The following is a 20,208-nucleotide window of genomic DNA, read 5'->3' on the forward strand; positions in this document are numbered from 1 at the left end:
TTGTCGTCTCTCACTCTGGCCTTTTTAGATTAACACTTTTATTAACGTAATTATTCCCTTCCTTTTCTCATAAAAAACCCCTTGCCTTCACCCTGTAATCAGGACACTATTTGGGTTTCTGTCTAAATCTATACTCAATTATTGCTGATCCTAAATAAGTGCTGTTGCCTCTCAGCTTTTTGTTGTTTTAAATTAACAGTGTTTTAGAAATCTACATTGTAGTAGAATAGACTGTATTCAGAAACATGGTAGCGTTGTTCTGCAGTCTCCAGCAGGGAGCAGGGCCTGAAGGCCATAAAAATCCCCTAAGAGTAGGTAAGGGATACTTTCCCTACTTAGCTGACACTCATTTCCTGTAGCCAGCAGCAACGGCTGTGTTTCTTTGTGGAGTCTCAGAAAACTGCACTTCCAACTTAAAATATACTGTGTTATCTCCTTTTCTACAGCCATCCATCTCCATAAGATTCTATATGCAGACACGTTTTAGTGTTTAACTGTGTCTGTTGAAGCCTTTCTGTGATCTCACAGTGACTCCCATTCTGAGGATGAAGAATGAGTTGAAAAGTAAAACGCCAATTTTGTTTTTAAAATAATGCTAATTGAGCCACATGATACAAAACACATGTGAGCCTCTCAAAGTTATGTTTCTTGAGTCCTTTTCCCCAAATTCCTAAGATTTTTTAAATGGCTTAGATGAAAAGAAGGGTGGTTCTTGTCAATTTAGCAGCCACAACTCTGAAGGCAACTGTTTCTCTAGAAAGGGAGTCCAGCTCCAGGACAAAATCCAATGTGTTATCTTTCAGGCCTAAACCATAGGCAATTATAAAATCTTTGTCTGCAAAGCCTCATGGGGTAATACATAGGTGCCCAGCCTATATATTGCAATCTCTGGAAGGGACTGTCAAGAATTCAGCCCCCTAACTTCTCCCCTCCCTGAGATTCCCACTGGCCATGTCACATGTATTTCTGCTTTCCCAACCTAGGTGCCTCTGTTCTGAGGCCTCTTTATTGGGGGATCGGAAGGTGGGGGGTGGCGCTACTGAGACACTTTTCATTTCTCCTTGTGGCACGGGGAAAACCTTAACTAAAACACTTTTCTCCACTATTTTTCCACTCCTAGGCCTTCCTCTAAGCCAAAGAAACAGTAGTAGTCTTTTGTGCTGGGTTCCTAGGTAGTGAGATGCTTCCTCCCATCTGTGCTGCATGTCACTGACTGACCCTTGCCTTGGTGTCATTCCTTGGGGAAAGGGAACACTGAAGAGCCAGCCCTTTTCTTTTTGGCCTCTTGCTTATACTATTGTGGTAAGTGAATAAAGCCTGGATTGTTCACTTCAGTTTGGCTTGTTGTCCTAACTGACCACTTCAACACCTGTCAGCTCAACACTAGAGTGATGGGACTCTGATTTTGTTTTCTCCTAGCAAAATATAAATACCATAGAAAAATTAAATGGAATTAGTGTAGTACTACTGGTTATCTTGTACCAGCAGACATACATGATCACTTCCTAGCAACAGAATTTTATAATCAACCTGTCTGCAATATTAACTCAAAGAAAAGAAGTACCTGTTTTCCTATGTTAAATTAATAGCCTCATTTAATATTGAAGGTTGGTTAGTTGAAAAGTAACTACAAATCAAAAGGAAAAAAAGGTGAATTTTCTCTGGTTCTAAAAGTGAAAGAGACTTTCCCCTCCTTTTCTTGCAGCATTTCCTTTGGAAAACTTTGTAGTCGTAAATCCTTTCTCAGTCTCTTTAGGAAGAATGTAAAATTTTCAGATTTATGTCGTACTCTTGCCAATTTTACATCCTAGGAATGTCTGCCTTTGGAGGCTTAGAACCATCTCTTTGAAATGTGAATATCAGAAGAGGCCATGCCTTGTCTCTATGTCTTTGTTGAAGTTTAGCCCAGGCTCCTGGCTCTCAATTGTAACTTCCTGCTTGTCTAACAATACGAGAAGTTTTATTTTTCCTTTGGATGAAGATGATTCACATGTATGTAATGGATTGTACCTACCAGGCTGTATAAAAGGGTGAGAATTCTTTCTGTCTTTGCAATCTCTTCAGTAGATTGCCTATAAGGCACATCACAGTCTAGATGAATGTTTATTCAATAACAAAACTTTCTTTTTTTTCTATATACGTGGAAGGGATTCACCAGATTGAAAGATTTTATTTTTAATTATTTACCCAACATCAATTCTTTGAAAAAATATTCTACCTCTGCCACTTAAGAAAATAAAAATTTGAAAAGATTTACTTTGAAAAAATGTTTTCATTGGGTGTTTTGTTTGGTTCTAATTATTAGTGTGGTTGAGAATGTGAGATCTGGTGCCAGAATGATTGCATATAGATCTGATTTCTTTCCAAGTTCTTCAATGCATCACCTGTGTGATGTGAGCACGTTATCTAACATTCCTATTGTTTTTACATCTAGAGACTACAAAAACACACATATTTTCTTCAAATTCAGCAGAAAAAAATGCAGCAGGGATTGGTTCTGAATAATAATTTTAAAGGCTAATAGTGAAAATTCAACCTAAAGACCAGAGCCCAAAATAACATAAAATATATATAGCCAATTCTTGTTATTTGTGATAGTTATGGTCTATAAAGTCACTATTAACAATGAATTAGCCAAGACTGAACAACCGCTCCTAGGGGAAATACAGGATCAGGTTCCTGCGTGCATTTGGTCACATTTCCTCAGCCGATAAATATATAACCTAATTTTATGTGTGTTAATGTTTAGACACAGCTAATAGCACTATAACTCACGTCTAAATGAAGTTCACCTAACAAATGTATTTTCTCTGTAAGGCACATCACAGCCTTCTTGTGTGTAGGGGGGACACTAGACAGCACTTTAACACTATGCTTGGGGCCATCTTGAAGAAACTGCCAACAAAAAGCAAAAACTGCAAACAAAAAAAAAATTGGCATTGTGATAATAAAAAGGATGCTTGTTTACAGTATGAAAGCTGAAACAAGAAGGCAGAGTTTCACCTTGTTCAACAGCTAGAAATGTGTGTGCTAGGCATGTCAATGAATGAGTATCAAAGTGCCTCAAATATTGATTCTGGGATTAAAAATAAATTTTAGCAGGTAGGCAAATTCACAAATATGAAATCCGCAAATAATAGGATTGACTATATTATCTCTCTCTATATATAGGTGCATGCATGGACGTGTGTGTATACCTTCTCTAATATACTTGCCTTGAGGTCAGAAAGATTCCTTTGTAGGGGATCAGGATATGCCACTCCAAAATATGCCACCTGGCATAAGAAATGCTTTAAGCTGAAGGGATTTGAAAAACGGCAGGTGCATTCTCTGACCTCCTCCCTTCTCTCCTGATGCAGACTATAAGACCCTCATGTGACAGGTACCCTCCCTGTACCAGGAGGAAAGGAGCATCTTTATCTCTGAAGGCAGAGGGATGCCAAGAAGAATCGGAGTTTCTCCCAGTTAACTACCCTTATCTCCTACTCTTTTGTCCTATCATATTTTTCCACAACTTTTCAGTCTTTATCGAACCTAGTATAAAAATGCTTAGGCTTAACTGCTTCTTCAGGTCTTCATTTCCTTATGGAGGCTCCCACGTCACGTAAAACTTACATTCAATAAATCTGTATGCTTTTCTAATGTTAATCTGTCTCCACCATTTCAATTTTCAGCCCCAGCCAGGGACCCTAGTAAGGCTGACAAAAAGTTTTTCCTCCCCTACACCTTCTCCTGACTTTTTACCTTCCTACATTCTCCTTTTACCAGTGCTTCTCAACCAATTTTCCCATCTCAGTTAATATACTAACAACTATCTAGTTATTCAGGTCTAGAATTAAAGAGTCTTGATTTTTCCCCTTTGGCTGCCTATATCCAGTCCATCACCAAGTCCTATCAATTTTACATCTAATATTCTCAACACTTCTCATCACCTCCACTACTGCCACATTTGACCATGTCACCACCATCTTTTGTCCAAACTAACACAATGGCAATGCTCATACTGTTTCACATTTAGTATTTATATATCAAACTGTCTTATTTATTTTTACTGTTCTCCCTTCATAATATCTCCATCAGGGTGGAGACCTTTACTATTTGATTTACTGCTACAATTCCCGTACCCAGAAAGCCAAGCAGATGGTAGCAGGGACTATAGGCAACCAAACTGTCAAGCAATAGTAGGAAGGAAAAAAATATATTAAGAAATAAAGCAGACTTTCCAAACCTTCCACTTCTCTCTTATTTTTAAAGTTTCCCTTCCCTACTATCTTAATTTAACTCAACATGTAATTCTTGGATGTCCAGAATACTCGTTGTTCACTGTGGCATGTATTGCCACAGGAAGGAAAATAGCTGTCAATGAAAACTGAATCAGCTTATGATAATACAACTGATTTAATACATCTAATGCATATATTAGCTCATATAGTTTTCAAAATATTTCATCCCAATGCTCCCACACTATTTCCTCAAGTGCCATTCCCTTGAATCAAACAGTACACATAGATAATCTTCAGAAAATGCCATCACTATTTGAGGACCAGTGTTTTGAAATTCCTCTAAGTATATGCTTTTCAAAGTCAAGAAAGGTGAAAAAAGAGGGAGATGTGAATGGCTCACTGCATTCATTCTGATATTTTTTTAAGTATGATGAAGCTACATATTCTTCAAGTCATGACAACCACTAACAAAAATTTGGGGCTTCTCATTTCTAACTTCAGTGATCCTCTTGCAATTCCTCCATGATTTCCAAATTTTTTTTTTGGTTGAAGAAACCCTTGGTTAACCTCAAGGATTGCAAGGACCATGTCAGCTTACAATCCCTTATCATTATTATTATTTTTTTTTAAGCCTACAGCACCTGGTCTTCCTAGGTGGTCTCCCATCCAAGTACTAATCAGACCCAACCCTGCTTAGCTTCCAAGATCAGACAGGATTGGGCTTATTCAAGGTAGCATGGCCGTAGACCCAAAGACAATTTTCTAGTTAAAATCTTGCCTTTTATATTGCATCAGGCAACTACTTGTTCTTGTTCTTATTGAAGATGAACATACAGCCAAATCCAACACACTAGAAACTGTTTTTAAACTATGGAACCAGAATGATTCCTATTTAGTGCCATTTCCCACCATCAGCATGATAATTTCAAGCCAAGGTTGCTATCAGGTAAGCTGACAGGTAATAAAAATAACAACACAAAAGCCTAATAAATTTGTAATTTTGGTAAAATATAATTACTTGATATTTTTCTTAAGGGCTTTCTCCAGTTTCTTCACCTGTTGTTTATAAAGTCTTAATTCATGCTGTGTGGGCCTGTAGAAAATAAAGCATGTTGAATGCATTCAATTTATTGAATAAAACTATAAAAGTATTTAATAATGAACAATATAGTATACCTTGTTACTTGTCAAAATATACTTATTAAAATTCTTAAAATATTTCATGACTGCTAGTGAGATGTTAATTGGCTGTTGGATTTTTTTTCTATATTCCTTGCCAAAAATTTTTTACCATTTTTATTGTTGTTAATCTATTGCTTGTTTTTATAGTGAAATATTTCATATGTACAGATAATAGAGAATAGTAAAATAGTAGTTTATCTTCCACTCAGCTTTATCGAAGTTGAATATTAACAGATTTGTTTCAAAGTTTACCTAAAACATTATACATATACTTAAAACTTCGTATATGTCCCTCATTCCTCTCCTTCACATAACACAGGTAACCATTATCCTGAATTTACTGTTCATTATTCCCATGCATGTTTCAAAATTTTTACTATATATTTATATAATCATAAATTTACATATTACTATGTGAACTTTATATGTTGTTTATACTGTGGGTATCAATCCCCTCTCCATTAAAGTATAAGCTTTATGAGAACAAGATTTCTTTTTGTTCATTATGTTATACTAGAGCTTAGGACAGTGTCTAACTTATAACAGGTGTTCAAAAATATTTGTTGAATAAAAAAGTCAACAATGTTCATTCCATATTACTCTCAACATGTAGAGTGACATCCTTTTGTGGTAGTATGCTGGACATAAATATGCCTTTCTGTCGTATGCCATTTAAGCTTTTTAGTTTTCTTCTCCGCCCACAACACAGGAGTAAGATGAAATAATAAGATATTCTAAACTAATTTGGGAATGGGAAACTTGCTAGTATAAGACTGAATCTACTCTGAGTTCCTATCCAGTCTTATCTTCTTCATTGTGAATTCCTATTTTCTCACTTCCTTTGCCTACCTATGTGTTCTTATTCTTTCCATCATATGAGAGACAACTGACTAAAATGAGTATAAGAATATGAGTTTCCCCAAGATTTTCAGAGTAAAGGGTCCAGAATGATTCATGTAACATTCCAAATTCCAGTAAGTGTTTACTTTCCAAAGGTTAAATAAAAATGACTTGTTTCTCTCACCTGATTTCCAAATCTTTTTGGAGATTAAGCTTTTCACTTAAAAGTGTATCAATCTTGGATTTCGACTCCTTGAGCTGATTCTGTAATGACTAAATAAGTTTCATAGAAAAATAGTTAACTTTCCTAGGGGATTATCATTTCACTTTATAAAAAAGCATTTATTAGCCATGAAGTCTCGTACCATTAGGAGGCCTTTATATGTTGGTGAGGTGTCAAGACTTCTGTAGTCTCTTTCTTCTTCTGACTGACTTTCATCTTCATTATATTGCCTATGAAAAAAAAATATATGCAGTGTCCTTATGAAAAATCTATCTTCAAAGAAAAAGAAATCTAGCTAACAAAAATTAAATCAATCCAATAAGGGTTTAAATTAAATTAAATTAAAATTTAATTTAAAATTTTAAATTAAAATTTAATTTAATTTAATTTAAAAGTTTAAATTAAAATTTAATTTAAAACCTAAATTAAAATTTAAGTGAAATTTCCTACTTGTTCTCTAGAGAACAGCATTGAGTACTACCACCAATATTATAGAATACATCTGTTCACTAGCATCTTAATTAGAATGTGAGATGCACGCAAACCAGAGCTTTGTCTGCCCTGTTCACCATTGTATCTCACTGCCCAGAAGGGTATGGGGCATAAGATAGAGTGAAATAAACAATACATACCGTTTTTTCCTTCTAGTACTTTTAGATTACAAGAAAAAAAACTATATGAAAAAATGTAGAGTATAAATGGACAAAGCAAAAGATTTAACAGTCCCGATTTCCTAATGAATGCTATTCTGACTTGCTGCAGAACAAAATGAAAAAGCTGTTGGTTCACAAGTGACAAATAAAAAACAGATAAATTAGACTTCATAAAATTTTAAAAATTATTGAGCTTCCAAAAACACCATTGAGAAAAAAGACAACCAATAGGAGAAAATATTTGCAAATCTGATAAGAACTTGTATCCAGAATACATGAAGAACTCCTGCAACTCAACAACAAAAAGACTAATAATTTAATACTGGGCAAAGGATTTGAACAGATATTTCTCAAGAAAAGATATGCAAATGACAATAAGCATAGGAAAAGACCCTCAACATCATTAGTCCTTAGGGAAATGCAAATCAAAGCCACAATAATGTAACACTTCGAATCAACTAGCATGATTAAAATTAAAAAGATAATAAGTGTTGACATGGAAAAATTGGAACCCTCACACACTGCTTGGCAGAACTGTAAAACATAAAATTAAATGCAGCCACTTCGTAAAACAGATTGGCAGTTCCTCAAAATGTTAAATACTTAAATGTTACCACATGACCCAGCAATTCCACACTTAAATATATATCCAAGAGAGGTGAAAACAAGTCTACACAAAAACCTGTGAACAAATGTACATAGCATCATTATTCACAATTGCCAAAAAGTGGAAACAACCCAAATGTCCATCAACTGATAAAAGGATAAACAAAATGTGGCATATCCATATACTAGACTATTATTTGGGCATAAAAATATATGAAGTACTGATACATGCTATAATATGTATGAGCCTTGAAAACATTATACAAAGTAAAAACCAGTCATTAATGATCATATACTGTGTATAATTCTATTTATACAAAATATCCAACAGGCAAATCCATAAAGACAGAAAGTAGATTAGTGGTTGCCTAGGAGGTGGGTTGCAAGGGTGTAGGAGACAAGGGCAAGGAGGAGATGGGAAGTTATTGCTAATAGGTATGGGGTTTCTTAATAGGGTGATAAGCAAGTTCTAAAATTTATTATGGTGACAGCGACATAACTCTGGGAATATACTAAAACCACTGAATTATACCTTTAAAATGGTCAATTTATGGCATGTGAATTATACCTCAAAAAAGCTGTTATTTTAAAAATCTGTGATATAAAAAACATTTTAATAAAGTCGACCATGTTAAGAGGCATTTTCAGCAAATACACAGTGAATTTAACAGTCTCCTCTCAAAATTCAAAAAAGCATCGAAGTTAGCCACCAAAATCAGATTTTAACCATCCAACAAAAACTTTTAAAATAATGTTTTTTTTAGCAGAATCTGAGCTTGTAACTTTGGCCAGCTCTAACCCATTTTGAAGTCTTGCACAGAAACAGAAACTGTCTTTAGATGTGAAGATAATAAAATAAATTACTTTGGGTAAGGAAACTGTAGGAAAATTATGAGGAAATAAGTTTTGTTAAAAGTGAAAGATCTTCAATTAAACCCACAAAGAACCACCTGTAAAATACAAGACCTTTCTTATAATATTAATGATCAATTAACCAAAATTTGAAAAATTTCAAGTACTTTTCTTTATCTTTAGATGAGTCATGTGCCCAATTAGTACTTTGGGAATATTTTGTCTCAAAAAGCTTTCCAAATTTACTAAAAAGTGTCGTCAGCTTGAGACCTAAAAAAATCAAACTTGTGGTGTATGTGTTTTTGAATTTTGCATATTTGTCAAAGAACTTCAGCTAGATATGAAAAAAATCATTTTTTATCACAATGAACAGTTTTGTAGATCAAAAATCTAGATTTATTGGAAGTTTTAAAAAGACTTTCTCTTATTGCTTTGTTATACTGTATTAATACATATGTATTGGAAATATTTGTGCTCAGTTTTCTGAAGCAGACTATGAAAAGTGTCATGGATACAGTTGTTAAAATTATTAAACACATGAAAATGCTATGTCAGTTTGCAAAACTGTTGAAACAAATAGAAGACACTGAATATAATGATCTTGTATTTTGGGCCATGAAAGTTATTACAAAGATTTACTGTACTGTTAACCTGAATTCAATATTTTCTTGAAAAAAAAAACCTGTTTGATAATCAAAGACATAAAATGGTAATGTGACTTATGTTTTTTCACCAAAATCACTGTACATACGATAAGCTAAGTTTGAAGCTAAAGGAAAAGCATTATTTGTGACTAGCTGATGTGAGAATTTATATTGAAATAGAAACTTTTCATAATACAAATCAATAATACTGATTTTACACATTTTTCTAGTATGAATCAATATGTAGATTTTAGTTTTAATCAGTAGTGCATGTAAACTGGCCATTAAAACTACAAGAAAACTTTGAGGAACTTTGATACTTTTGATAGATCTAGAGGTGCTTCTCAATTTTGCAAGACCTATCTGAATAAGAGCTAGTGAATTTATGTTGACTATCATTTTGAAACAGATACATCTTTGATTCAAAGTCAAATCAATTCTAAAAAAGATAAACCAGTTTTATAAATGTGAATGCAAATATTAAAGGAATAACATTTTTAAATTTAGTTTCAAGTATACGGTACATTGGTTAGACATCTATATAGTTCATAAAACGATCCCCCAATTACACCTTTCCTCCCCTAACCCTCCACCTAGCCAACATATTAATGCTACTGCACTCCCTATGCTATGCTCCCCATCCCTGTGACCAGCTACTAATTTGTACTTCTTTAGCCCTTCACCCCATTCTCTCAGGCCCCCAAAGCCCCCTCCTCTCTGTTCGACACCAAATTGTCCACTCTATTTGTGAGTCTGTTTTTGATTAGTTTGTTCTTTTTATTCCTTAGATTCCGCATGTAAGTGAAATCATCTAGTGTTTATCTTTCTGACTTAAATACGTTCTAGGTCCATCAAAGCAATATCTTTTCCATCTCTTTTCTTTTCCTATGTAGGGATCTTGTTTTCTTATCTTTTCAGCCACTCTATCTTTTGGTTGGAGCACTTAATTCTTTTCCATTTAAGGTACCTAGTGATAGGAATGTAGTTGTTACTGTTCTTTATTCCTATTTTTGATACTTTTTTTTTTTTTCTTAAAGAAGTCCCTCCGACATTTCCTGTAATACTGGCTTAGTGGTGATAAATTCCTTTAGTTTATTTTTGTCTGGGAAGCTCTTTATCTGTCTTTTAACTCTAAATGATAGCTTTACTTGATAAATTATTCTTGGTTGTAGATCTTGGGTCTTTATCCTGTCGAATATTTTATGCCAAGCCCTCTGTCCTGCATAGTTTCTTTTGAGAAATCAGCTGCCAGTCTTATGGATTTTTCCTTATATGTAATTATTTGTTTTTCTCTTGCTGCTTTTAATACTCTTTCTTCGTATTTAACCTTTGGCATTTTAATTATGTTGTGTCTTGGTGTGGGCCTCTTTGGATTCCCGATTTTTGAAATCTTCTGAGCTTCCTGGGGTTTTATGTCCATTTCCTTCACCAGGTTAGGGAAGTTTTCCATCATTATTTCTTCAAAAAGCTGTTCAACATCTTGATTTTCTTCAGTTACGCCGATCAGATGACTATTTGGAGCCTTAATAGTGTCCCATATCCTCCTTAAATTATTTTTATAATCTTGGCATCTTTTTTCTCACCATTCTGATTGAGTGTCCTGACTGGCTTTCCTGTCCTCCAGATAGGGCATTTGATCCTCTTCTTTATTCTCTTTGTTTATTCCATTTAATACACTTCTCATCTCAGATGTGTTCTCCATTTCAGACTGGTTTCCTTTTAGAATTTCCATTTTTATGTTTTGTATCTCTTTGTTGAAGTTCTCACTGAATTTATCTACACTTCCCAAACGTTCATTGAGCATCTTTATAACCAGTGTTTTGAACTCTGCATCTGTTAGATTATTTGACTCCATTCTATCTGGATATGTGTTCTGTTCTCTGATATGGTTTCTGCTTCTTTGTCTTCCCATTTTGCTACCTTTCTGTGTCTGTTTCTATGTACTAAGCAAAGCTCCTAAGTCTAGATTATATTAGCATGGATTTGTGAAGCAGGTATCGAGTGGCACAGTCCTGAGAGGGGTTCAGCTGCAAGCCAAACTTAGCCCAAGCCTCTGCCCCTCTGGGCCACCTGTTAAGATTCAGCAAGCAATCCACAGATGCTGTGCTGACAGTTGCCTCAAAAGGCCACACCAGAAACCGAGGCCAGCTGCCTCTAGTATGAGTCTCAGCAAGGAGCACCTGACTCACTGAGGATACACCTGGATGTGGCTTGAATGGGGCCACAAGTTGGGGAAGGCAGGGTTTCAGAGAATCCTCTGGGAGGAGCGACCTCTGTTATTCAGTTTGACGATGTCAAGGTTATGGTGGCAATGGGTCCAGCGTACTGGTAGTGAGGGAGGGCTCACCAGGGAACAATGAATACTGCTGGCACTTCTGTATCCAGTGAATCTCACCCCGGCCCTCACTCCAACGATGTCTCCCTGTAAGGTCTCCCTGTAAGTCCCTGGTGCCCCCTGTGCGCAGCCGAATTGGCACTGGTGCTCAGAGTGAGCAGGTCCGTCACCGCGAAAATCCACTCGCGGACACGGCCCCTTTAAGAGGCATCTGCTGCTGCCACTGCGGCAAGCTCCATTTCACTCAGCTGCTTGGACCGGGCAGCCCCACATCCTCACCCGGTCCTACCTTCTGCCGTTGTAGGGTGTTTTCTTGAATTTCTCTCTAGTTATGTGGCTTGTTCTTCTAGATCCCAGGCAATTTTTCCTTGCTGCTGCTCCTTGTTTCCGTCAACTTTGATTTGGTCGCCAGAGGGCTGAAGAGAGCCTCTATCCTCTACGCCTTTTTTTTTTTTTTTTCGCTCAGAAATAACAATTTTTTTGTACTTGATTCAGTTGCTAGAAAACTTTTAGGTATGTTTAGAACAATTTAGGTTTGTAAATCTATTTTTCAACTATAAAATTCATAAAATCTAAATACATATCAAATATTTCTGATGAAAAATTAGTGTCTGAATTGAGATATGCTCTAAGTTAGAATATTCATATTCTACTTTTAGTATAAAAAAGGAATGTGAAATATCTCATTAATAATGTTCTGAATACATGTTAAAATGATATTTTGGATGTTAGTTTAATAAATTTTATTAATACATCCATCTAGCAGGCCCTGGGTTTCTATAATTAGAGTTTTATGAAACACATCCATGCCAATTCACTTACATATAGTCTATGGCTGATTTCATACTACAATAGCAGAGTTGGGTAGTTATGAGTGACTATACAGCCTAAAATAGCTAAAATATTTACAGAAAAAAGTCTGCCAACCCCTGAATCTAGATTAGAATTACTAAAGATATAGACCAAAGGTTGCAACTGATATTCAGTTTGGACCATATATTAAGTGTTAATAGTGAACATTAAAAAATCTGTTTTCATTTATAAATCTAACCTTCTAGCTTCTCTTGAAAAACCGGAAGATCTAGCCACACAGGACACATATTACTGCATAGCAACAACTGGCAAGAGTGGGTAGTAACTGTCCCCTTAATAAAGATGGTGCACAGCTCTCCAATTTGCCACAGTCCTCACCTAACCTGAGCATAAGAGTTTGAAGCCACTCAAGTCATGAAATTCTTCATTTTCCTTCTCTTTACTCTTACATGCTGTGGTTGTTCATTTTAGTGTTACCTTGGCTGGGCTATGCTGCCCAGCTGTTTGGTCAAACGTCATTCTAGATGTTTGCTGTGAGGTATTTTCAGATGTAACATTTTAATCAACAGACTTTGAGTAAAGCAGATTAACCTTCAGAATGTGGATGGGCCTCATGCAATTAAAGACCTTAAGAACAAAGACTGAGACCCCCAAGAAGAAAGGTGTTCTGCTTCCAGACTAATTTCAGCCTCAACTCTTCCTTGAGACTCCAGCCTGCAGGCCTGCCTCACAGATTTCAGACTTGCCAGCCTCACAATCACATGAGCCAATTCCTTTAAAATAAATCTTTCTATATATCTAAACATACATCCCATTGGTTCTGTTTCTCTTGAGAACCCTGACTAATACACATACCTATGACCCATTACCCAGTTTTTCTGTATTAAGAAAAAAGTGCCTTCCTTCTTTTCAAGGCAAATGATGTCTTCTCATTCATTTACAGCTTCCTCTTGGTCCATCATTTGAATGACTACTCTCTAGACGTTATGACATCTATATACAAATATACCAGCAAACCCCTTTAACTCCAAACTGGCTTAATTACAGTGCCATAAAAAGTCTACACTTTTTTATCTATGTACTTTTGCTCATAACAACCAAGGAGTCTAAAATGGCTTTAGCTTTTTTTGCCTTTCTGCTTTCTCAAATTTTATTTATCCTTCAAGCTCATGCAGAATCTCCATCTGCTTTGTCACTCCATCCAAAACTAATCTGTTCTTGTTTTATACTCCTATAGTACTATCATACAATTTTTAGTAATTACTCTATTGTAACATTATGTATTAGTTTTTTAAGTCTCATGTTATTTTTGTAACATTACTCTATTGTAACATTATGTATGTTTTTGTAACATTACTCTATTGTAACATTATGTATTAGTTTTTTAAGTCTCATGTTATTTTTAATTATTAATGTGTTTATATTTTATCTCCCTTACTAGATTGTAAACTCCTCAAATATAAGGCCATGTCCAAACTTTTGTCCTATCTCTGTATAATCTATCTAACACCATGCCTACTATCTAAAAGATAACAATTTCATTTGGAAATCAGAAGGTCCCTGAAGTTACTTGATATAATACTGCTTTCTGAATAGAATGAAGGAAAGAGTTGCTCTAACATTAGTTTTTTTTTTTTTTTGTCTTCCCTTCCTTCCTTTTCTAATTTTTCCCCTTCTTCCCTCCATCCCGCTCTCTTTTTTCCAAGAGTATCCATGGGGCTAGAAGGAATCAGCAACCAGCACAGCTCTGTCATTCATCCTGCTGAGTTTCTGAGAAGTCATTTTCTGAGGGGATTAAGAATACTAGAATGTACACTTAATAGAAGTGGAGAATTTATCTACTTTATTATGATATCCTTAGTACTTAAAACAGAACATAGCACAAAGTAGGTACTCAAATAAATATTTGTTAAAAGAACCATTCCATATATAAACAATGAAACAGAATGCTACTATTTTAATGACCTTCTATTAAAGCACTTTAGATTGTTTGGCCTCAGAAATCCTTTAACTATTTTAGGTTAGTTAAAGACCATTATTTTAATTTTTACCCTTAATTTCTTTAATTAGAGGTGACAAGTGTGTTTTACTCTATATGCTTGATTTTTCACTATGACATTTTATCTTTGCCTCATATAAATCTGCATACTAATCAGGTTGCACCTTGGTAGGCAGCTAATCTAATCCTATGCACTTTGTGGATATACTCCGTAACTATCCAGAGGCTTGATGACATCAGTAGAACAAATTATAATACTTAACAAAGATAAAAAGTAAATTCTATTTCTTCTGTGAGCAATGTTTTGATGATTATTAAATATACATATTGACTATAAATACAACAAGACATTTTAACATAAGTAGTCTTAAGGATCTTTATAAAAATGAAATTCATAATTACGTATTACGTAGATTTCCAAAACACATTTAAAGTTCCAAAAGGCTATAAAAACTTTTGATGTGATTCACGACTGGATAGTAACTTTAAAAATTGTAATACAGGATTAGTCATACCTTTGTTTAAGAAATTTTCTAATTTTACATTCATAGTAATCAATTAGGCAAAGCAACCTAAAAAAAAAAAAAAAACAGAAAATAAACTGAATTATTTTTAAAAATGTGGTATTGTAGCATTTACTATTCTCTGTATAATTTCAAGTTATATTGATAAACATACAGATAATCTAGCAAGTTTATAAAAAATTTAAGTGACTTTGCCAGAAGTATTATACTAAATCATGTATTTTATATTAATTTCAGAGTATAGTTTTTAAAATAACCAAACATTGTATCTCAACATATTAAATGTATATTCCCCTTATCCCAACAGTTCTACCTCTAGCAATCTCTCCCACAGAAATACTTGCCCAAGATTATAACTCAAGATGAACAAAGTTATTCATCGTACCACTATTTAGAAAAGTGAAAACCCAAAAACAATTATCCAACAAGGAAAGTTAATAGTGACACAACTATACTGTAGAAAATGATGAAGCCTTAGAAGAAATAATGTAAATTTGTATGTCCTAATAAGGAGTAAGAGAAAAATTAATGTTGCATATCCAAATGTGTAGTACTATTTTTCTAAAGAAATAATCACATGTGAATTTGCATATGTATCAGGAAAACTCTACAGGTTCTTAACTGGGGGATAATACTATAACCTAGAGGACAGTGTTGGGTGTCACAATGACTAGTTGGGGAGGGGGCGGGATGCTAAATTTCATCAATAACATGACAGCCCTACACAATAAAAACCATACCACACAAAAAACCAACATCACTCCTGTTGTGAAACACTAGGAAGAACACAAACCAAGTATTAACAGTGGTTACCTCTAGGATGTGGGAATGCAGGGCTACAGCATTTTACTTAAAACACTGTTGTTTGGATTTTTATGAGCATACACTGCTTCTGTAATTTAAAAAATCCTCAAAGAAAAATAATTTTAACACTATACTTTTACATGTTATTCTTTGTAAAGCAAGAATTTGTACTATTTTCCTCCAATCTTGGGAAACTTACTCACCTGCCCCCTCCTTCAAAACTAATTTGATTAATTGTGCTTTTAATATCATAACTTTCTGGAATATCATTTCTCTTCAACCTTTCCCCATTCCGACACATACCAGCTTTCATATTATCCTGCAAATATGCTTTAATCTCCTTTATATCCTTCACAAGCCCTCTCACTCCCTATACTTCCCCCTTATGCTACCATTCCTTTTCTATCTTTTCCCTCATAGCAAACTCCACTCATTCTGAGTTATTGTTATCTGCTACCTTCAATAAACTTTTGGGGAGCATTTATTATCTGTCAAACTGGGGATTCTGAGCAAATAAGATGAGGGGGAAGGCAAACACATAAACCGATGAGGCAGTATGTAACACTTCTTACTACCCTTTCCTTGAAAATCTCATTCCTTGGTTATCCTGACACCAAAACATAACTTCTCTTTTGCCTCTTCCTTCTCTATGTGAAATTTGGAAGTGTTCTGGAGTTTGGTCCTTCTAACTGCAGGCCTGACACTTGTATATGGCTGACAGAAGGTAACTAAGCACATGTCCACAGATGAACTCATCATCTTCCCTTCCCACTCCCCAAATCTAGCTTGAAATCTACCTATCTTTGACTCCTCTCCTTCTTTCAACTACAGCCAGTCAGTCTGGACAATTGCTGTCCATCTCTGCAATCTCTCTTCTTTCTCTTCTCACCTTCATTATCTACCACCTAGACTATTACAACTGATTACTAACTTGTCTTTCTGTCTCTGGGCTTAATTTCTTTGTTCAGAAATCCTGCTACGCAGAAAGTGGATCCCAAACTCTTCAGCCTAGAGTTTAAGCTTCTCAAAGTTCCAGCACACCTTTCTTTCCATATTGTCTAAGACACTTACTTACCATCATCTTATGCATAGTCCTCTTGGACTATTTACCATTCTCAAATACATTCCATTTTCCTGCTTTTCTAAAATACTCTTTCCCTCACCTCTATTAAAATTCTATAGTTCCTAATAGTCTAGTTTATAAATTACCTCTTTCATGAAGCCTTCCTGGTCATCTCTATCCTCCTCAATGAAAACTATTCTTTCCTGCCACACCCACTTAGTATCCTATTTGACCCATCATTACACCACATATCATGATCTGCATATTTTACCTATATCTACCAACTAGACTATCAGGTCCATAAATGCAGGAAATGTAGCTTACTCATCTGTGTATGTCCTATATTGTCTTGCCTAATGACTTTGGAACTTTTGACAATAGCTACTATAGTGGCTACAACTCACTTATTTCTAATAAGGTTAATTTACAATTTTAAAAATTCTGCATCTCTAACTGAAATTTTGCTTTATTAAAAATCAAATAGTGTAGAGTCTCTAGCCATCAGACACATTCATATCTGAATTAGCTTGAATTCATCTGGTAAATGGTAAATTCTCTCAATGCTTCTTTCTCTTGACCTCTCTCTCACTCAAATTGGCTGTTTTGTGTGTGTTTTCATTCCTCTTCCTCCACTCTCTTAATATCCTTTCTCCCACTGTAATTGTCTTTTTCTTCTTCCTTACTGCTCCCCAACTTCTTTTCTCTCCTTTGTATTCATGCCTATCTCCAACTCTATCTGTTATTTTATTTTTATTTTTGTCTGTGTTCATCCCTCAAAAGGATGAAAATTATATATGTATATATGTGTGTACTGTTTCTCAAATAGTTATTCAAACAATCTATAGTTTTAACTTGATTTTAATTTGTATGTCACCTCATTTATTTTTACAGTAAAACAGAACTACCTAATTAGTAAAGATCCCAAGTCCTATTATATAAACACATAAGACTAGTTAAAATGTTTATACTGTTAACTGGAAAAACAAACAAACAAGGTGCTACCTTTATACAAAAAGGGAAAATATGAATTTAATATCCACTAAACATTTAAAATTACCTAAGGGGGAAGTAAGAAATAGGGTTTATGAGGACAGGAATGAAAACACTTCTCTGAATATAATTAATTATAGTTTTGACTTTGGAATTGTATAAATGTCTAACATGTTCAAAATCAAAAATTTAAAAAGCAATCTCTAAAAATTGAAAACAAATTGAAACAAATAAATCTAACTGTATATTAATTTGGTGATATAAACACAGAGAAAAAATATTTCAAGATAATTTTAGAATACTATATTTTGATTGTATCCATAGTGAAATGTATATAACATCAAATTGCAAAAAAAAATTAAATTTCATTCAGTAGGCATATTGTTAGAAGTAATTCTAACAATTACTCTTTGGAATCTATTTTTATATATTATAGAATAAAGCAATTAATTATGAAATTATTCTTAGGAATACAGATTTTCAGTATAAAAGAGTTATAAATATAAAATCAGAGTTTAAATTAAAATCCTATAATGTTAACATCAGCTAGAAAAAAATTTTTTTTTTTCCCCAGGAATATATAGTTCCTAGTACTCTCCACTAAAAAGTCCTAAAATCAATGACAACATAATAATGATAAGCAACCCCAAACTATGATCTCTGAAAACCATTCCTAAAAGGAACCAGAGCTCTTTTGAGAAATGTCTAATTTTAATTTAGTTAATTTAAAACATTAAGTGTTAGTTTTAATAAATATCTGATTCCATTCCTCAAAAGAGCTCTAGAAAAAAATGTATAGGATGTGCTCTCTCTAAAAACAATAACTCTAACAAAGATTAATGGAGTTGGGTCAAAAGGATATTATACCAACATGAAAAGTTCCCAACCAGCCAAAGACAGCATAAACTGATCATTAAAAATCCCATAAATAACAACATTTGAAAAAAAAGAGATACAGCTACAAACAAAAAACTTTATTGCTTTTCACTGGAGATCATTAGGGCACCAAACTCTTACTCTAAAAAGTGTTTAAAATGAAGAACTGGGCATTGATTCTACCTTCCCTGAAACAAACCATACAAGGCAACCAAATCTCCCCTAGTTGATAGGAAAGGTTCTTTTCGAAGGAAGAATTCCATCCAAATAAATAAATAAATAAATAAATAAATAAATAAATAAATAAATGTAGATGGGGTGTGTGTGTGTGTGTGTGTGTGTGTGTAGCAAATTGAAAAGTCGCCATTTTGCAAAATCATCAAACTGTCAGATGAAAAGATAGGGAATTTTACAGTGGAAAAATCAGTTACTGTTTAAGCCCCTGAATCTTAGCATCCCTAAGAGTAAGTCAACTAGATATTCTGTGCCTCTTGCTGTGTTACAATATGAAGTGTACATTACCACCTATGAACTATTTTGCCAAAAATACTTGAATCTGAATTTAGCTCTAACTTCTAGTTTAGAGGAAATGTAGGAGATAGGATATACTTCTTTAGGACAACTGGCCAGGTTCTTCAAGTTAATGACAGGGGAAAAGGAAAAATGCAGAGAAGACAGAAGGCAGACTCCTCCAGTTTATGAGACATACAAAACCATTCTCAAGATATAATCAGTTTAAAAAAAAATGATGACTCTATCTACATATCAATTTATGAAGCAAACGTTACTGTCTATCCAAGACGGTATGAGGAACTCTTTTGCAGAGAGAAGCAAATACTCTGTTTTGAGTGATAATGCGCTCTTCCTCCTCCATTGTTAATCTATAGATATCCTTTTGCAAAGAAGCAATAGTCTCTTGTTGCTCCATTCGTTTTCTCTTATAATGCTGACATTTTGCCTATAAGAAAGTTTTCAAAAAACATAATTATAGTATGTACATCTAGGACACACCGTTCTAACAATATTGTACACAAAACTATTTCACAGTTTCTATCAAGCTGCTTTGTTTAAGAACTTCAGTATTGAAGCTGTTTTTAAATGGGGGCTAGCTCCAGAAACATTAATGTCATAAATACAAAAATGTAACAAGTAAAATAGGAAGAAAATAGAGAAAATATAGTTTATAATTGCATGCATTCAAGGTTTCATAATAGTAAAAGAACCCAAGAACCTCCATAAAATTAAAGAAAAAGGAAATACATGGGAGAGTTTTGAGCTACTATGTTGAGAGCACATTGAAAAAAGCACAGGTAGAAGCGGGGAGACCAAGAGAAAAGCAGAAGAGAAATGAAGGTGACTTGGACCAGAGTAGAGACTAACAGAAGAAAGTTCAGAGGAAATGCAGGCACTCATAGTTTTAGACATGGAAAATTCTAGATGCCTATGAGACATACAGTAGAGATATTAAGTAGGCAAAGGGATATGAGTCTGGAATTAAGGGAAAAGGTCTGGGCTGTAGGTTTAAATTAGATGCTGTGAATTAGACTGAGCATCACCAAGGAAGTTAGAATATACATGAAA

General features: G+C 34.4%; 1 protein-coding gene and 1 pseudogene across 3 annotated transcripts in view; both read right to left on the reverse strand.

Annotated features, from left to right (window-relative positions):
• Window positions 1-19,619, reverse strand: part of CEP70 (centrosomal protein 70) — a 41,459-nt gene extending 21,840 nt beyond the window's left edge. For all 3 annotated transcript variants that reach the window (XM_039837284.1, XM_039837283.1, XM_039837282.1), the window contains exons 1-5: window positions 19,416-19,619; window positions 14,886-14,942; window positions 6,611-6,698; window positions 6,430-6,518; window positions 5,242-5,316 (exon numbers count right to left, since the gene is read on the reverse strand). In XM_039837284.1, the coding sequence (XP_039693218.1) occupies window positions 5,242-5,316; window positions 6,430-6,518; window positions 6,611-6,698; window positions 14,886-14,942; window positions 19,416-19,555 (449 nt within the window). In that variant the 5' untranslated portion in view covers window positions 19,556-19,619. The remainder of the gene's footprint in view (window positions 1-5,241; window positions 5,317-6,429; window positions 6,519-6,610; window positions 6,699-14,885; window positions 14,943-19,415) is intronic.
• Window positions 4,853-4,971, reverse strand: LOC120582694 (uncharacterized; annotated as a pseudogene).
• Window positions 19,620-20,208: the final 589 nt, after the last annotated feature.

Source organism: Pteropus medius, unplaced genomic scaffold, assembly GCF_902729225.1.
Source record: "Pteropus medius unplaced genomic scaffold, Ma_sr-lr_union100, whole genome shotgun sequence".
In the NCBI taxonomy this organism is placed as follows: Eukaryota; Metazoa; Chordata; class Mammalia; order Chiroptera; family Pteropodidae; genus Pteropus; species Pteropus medius.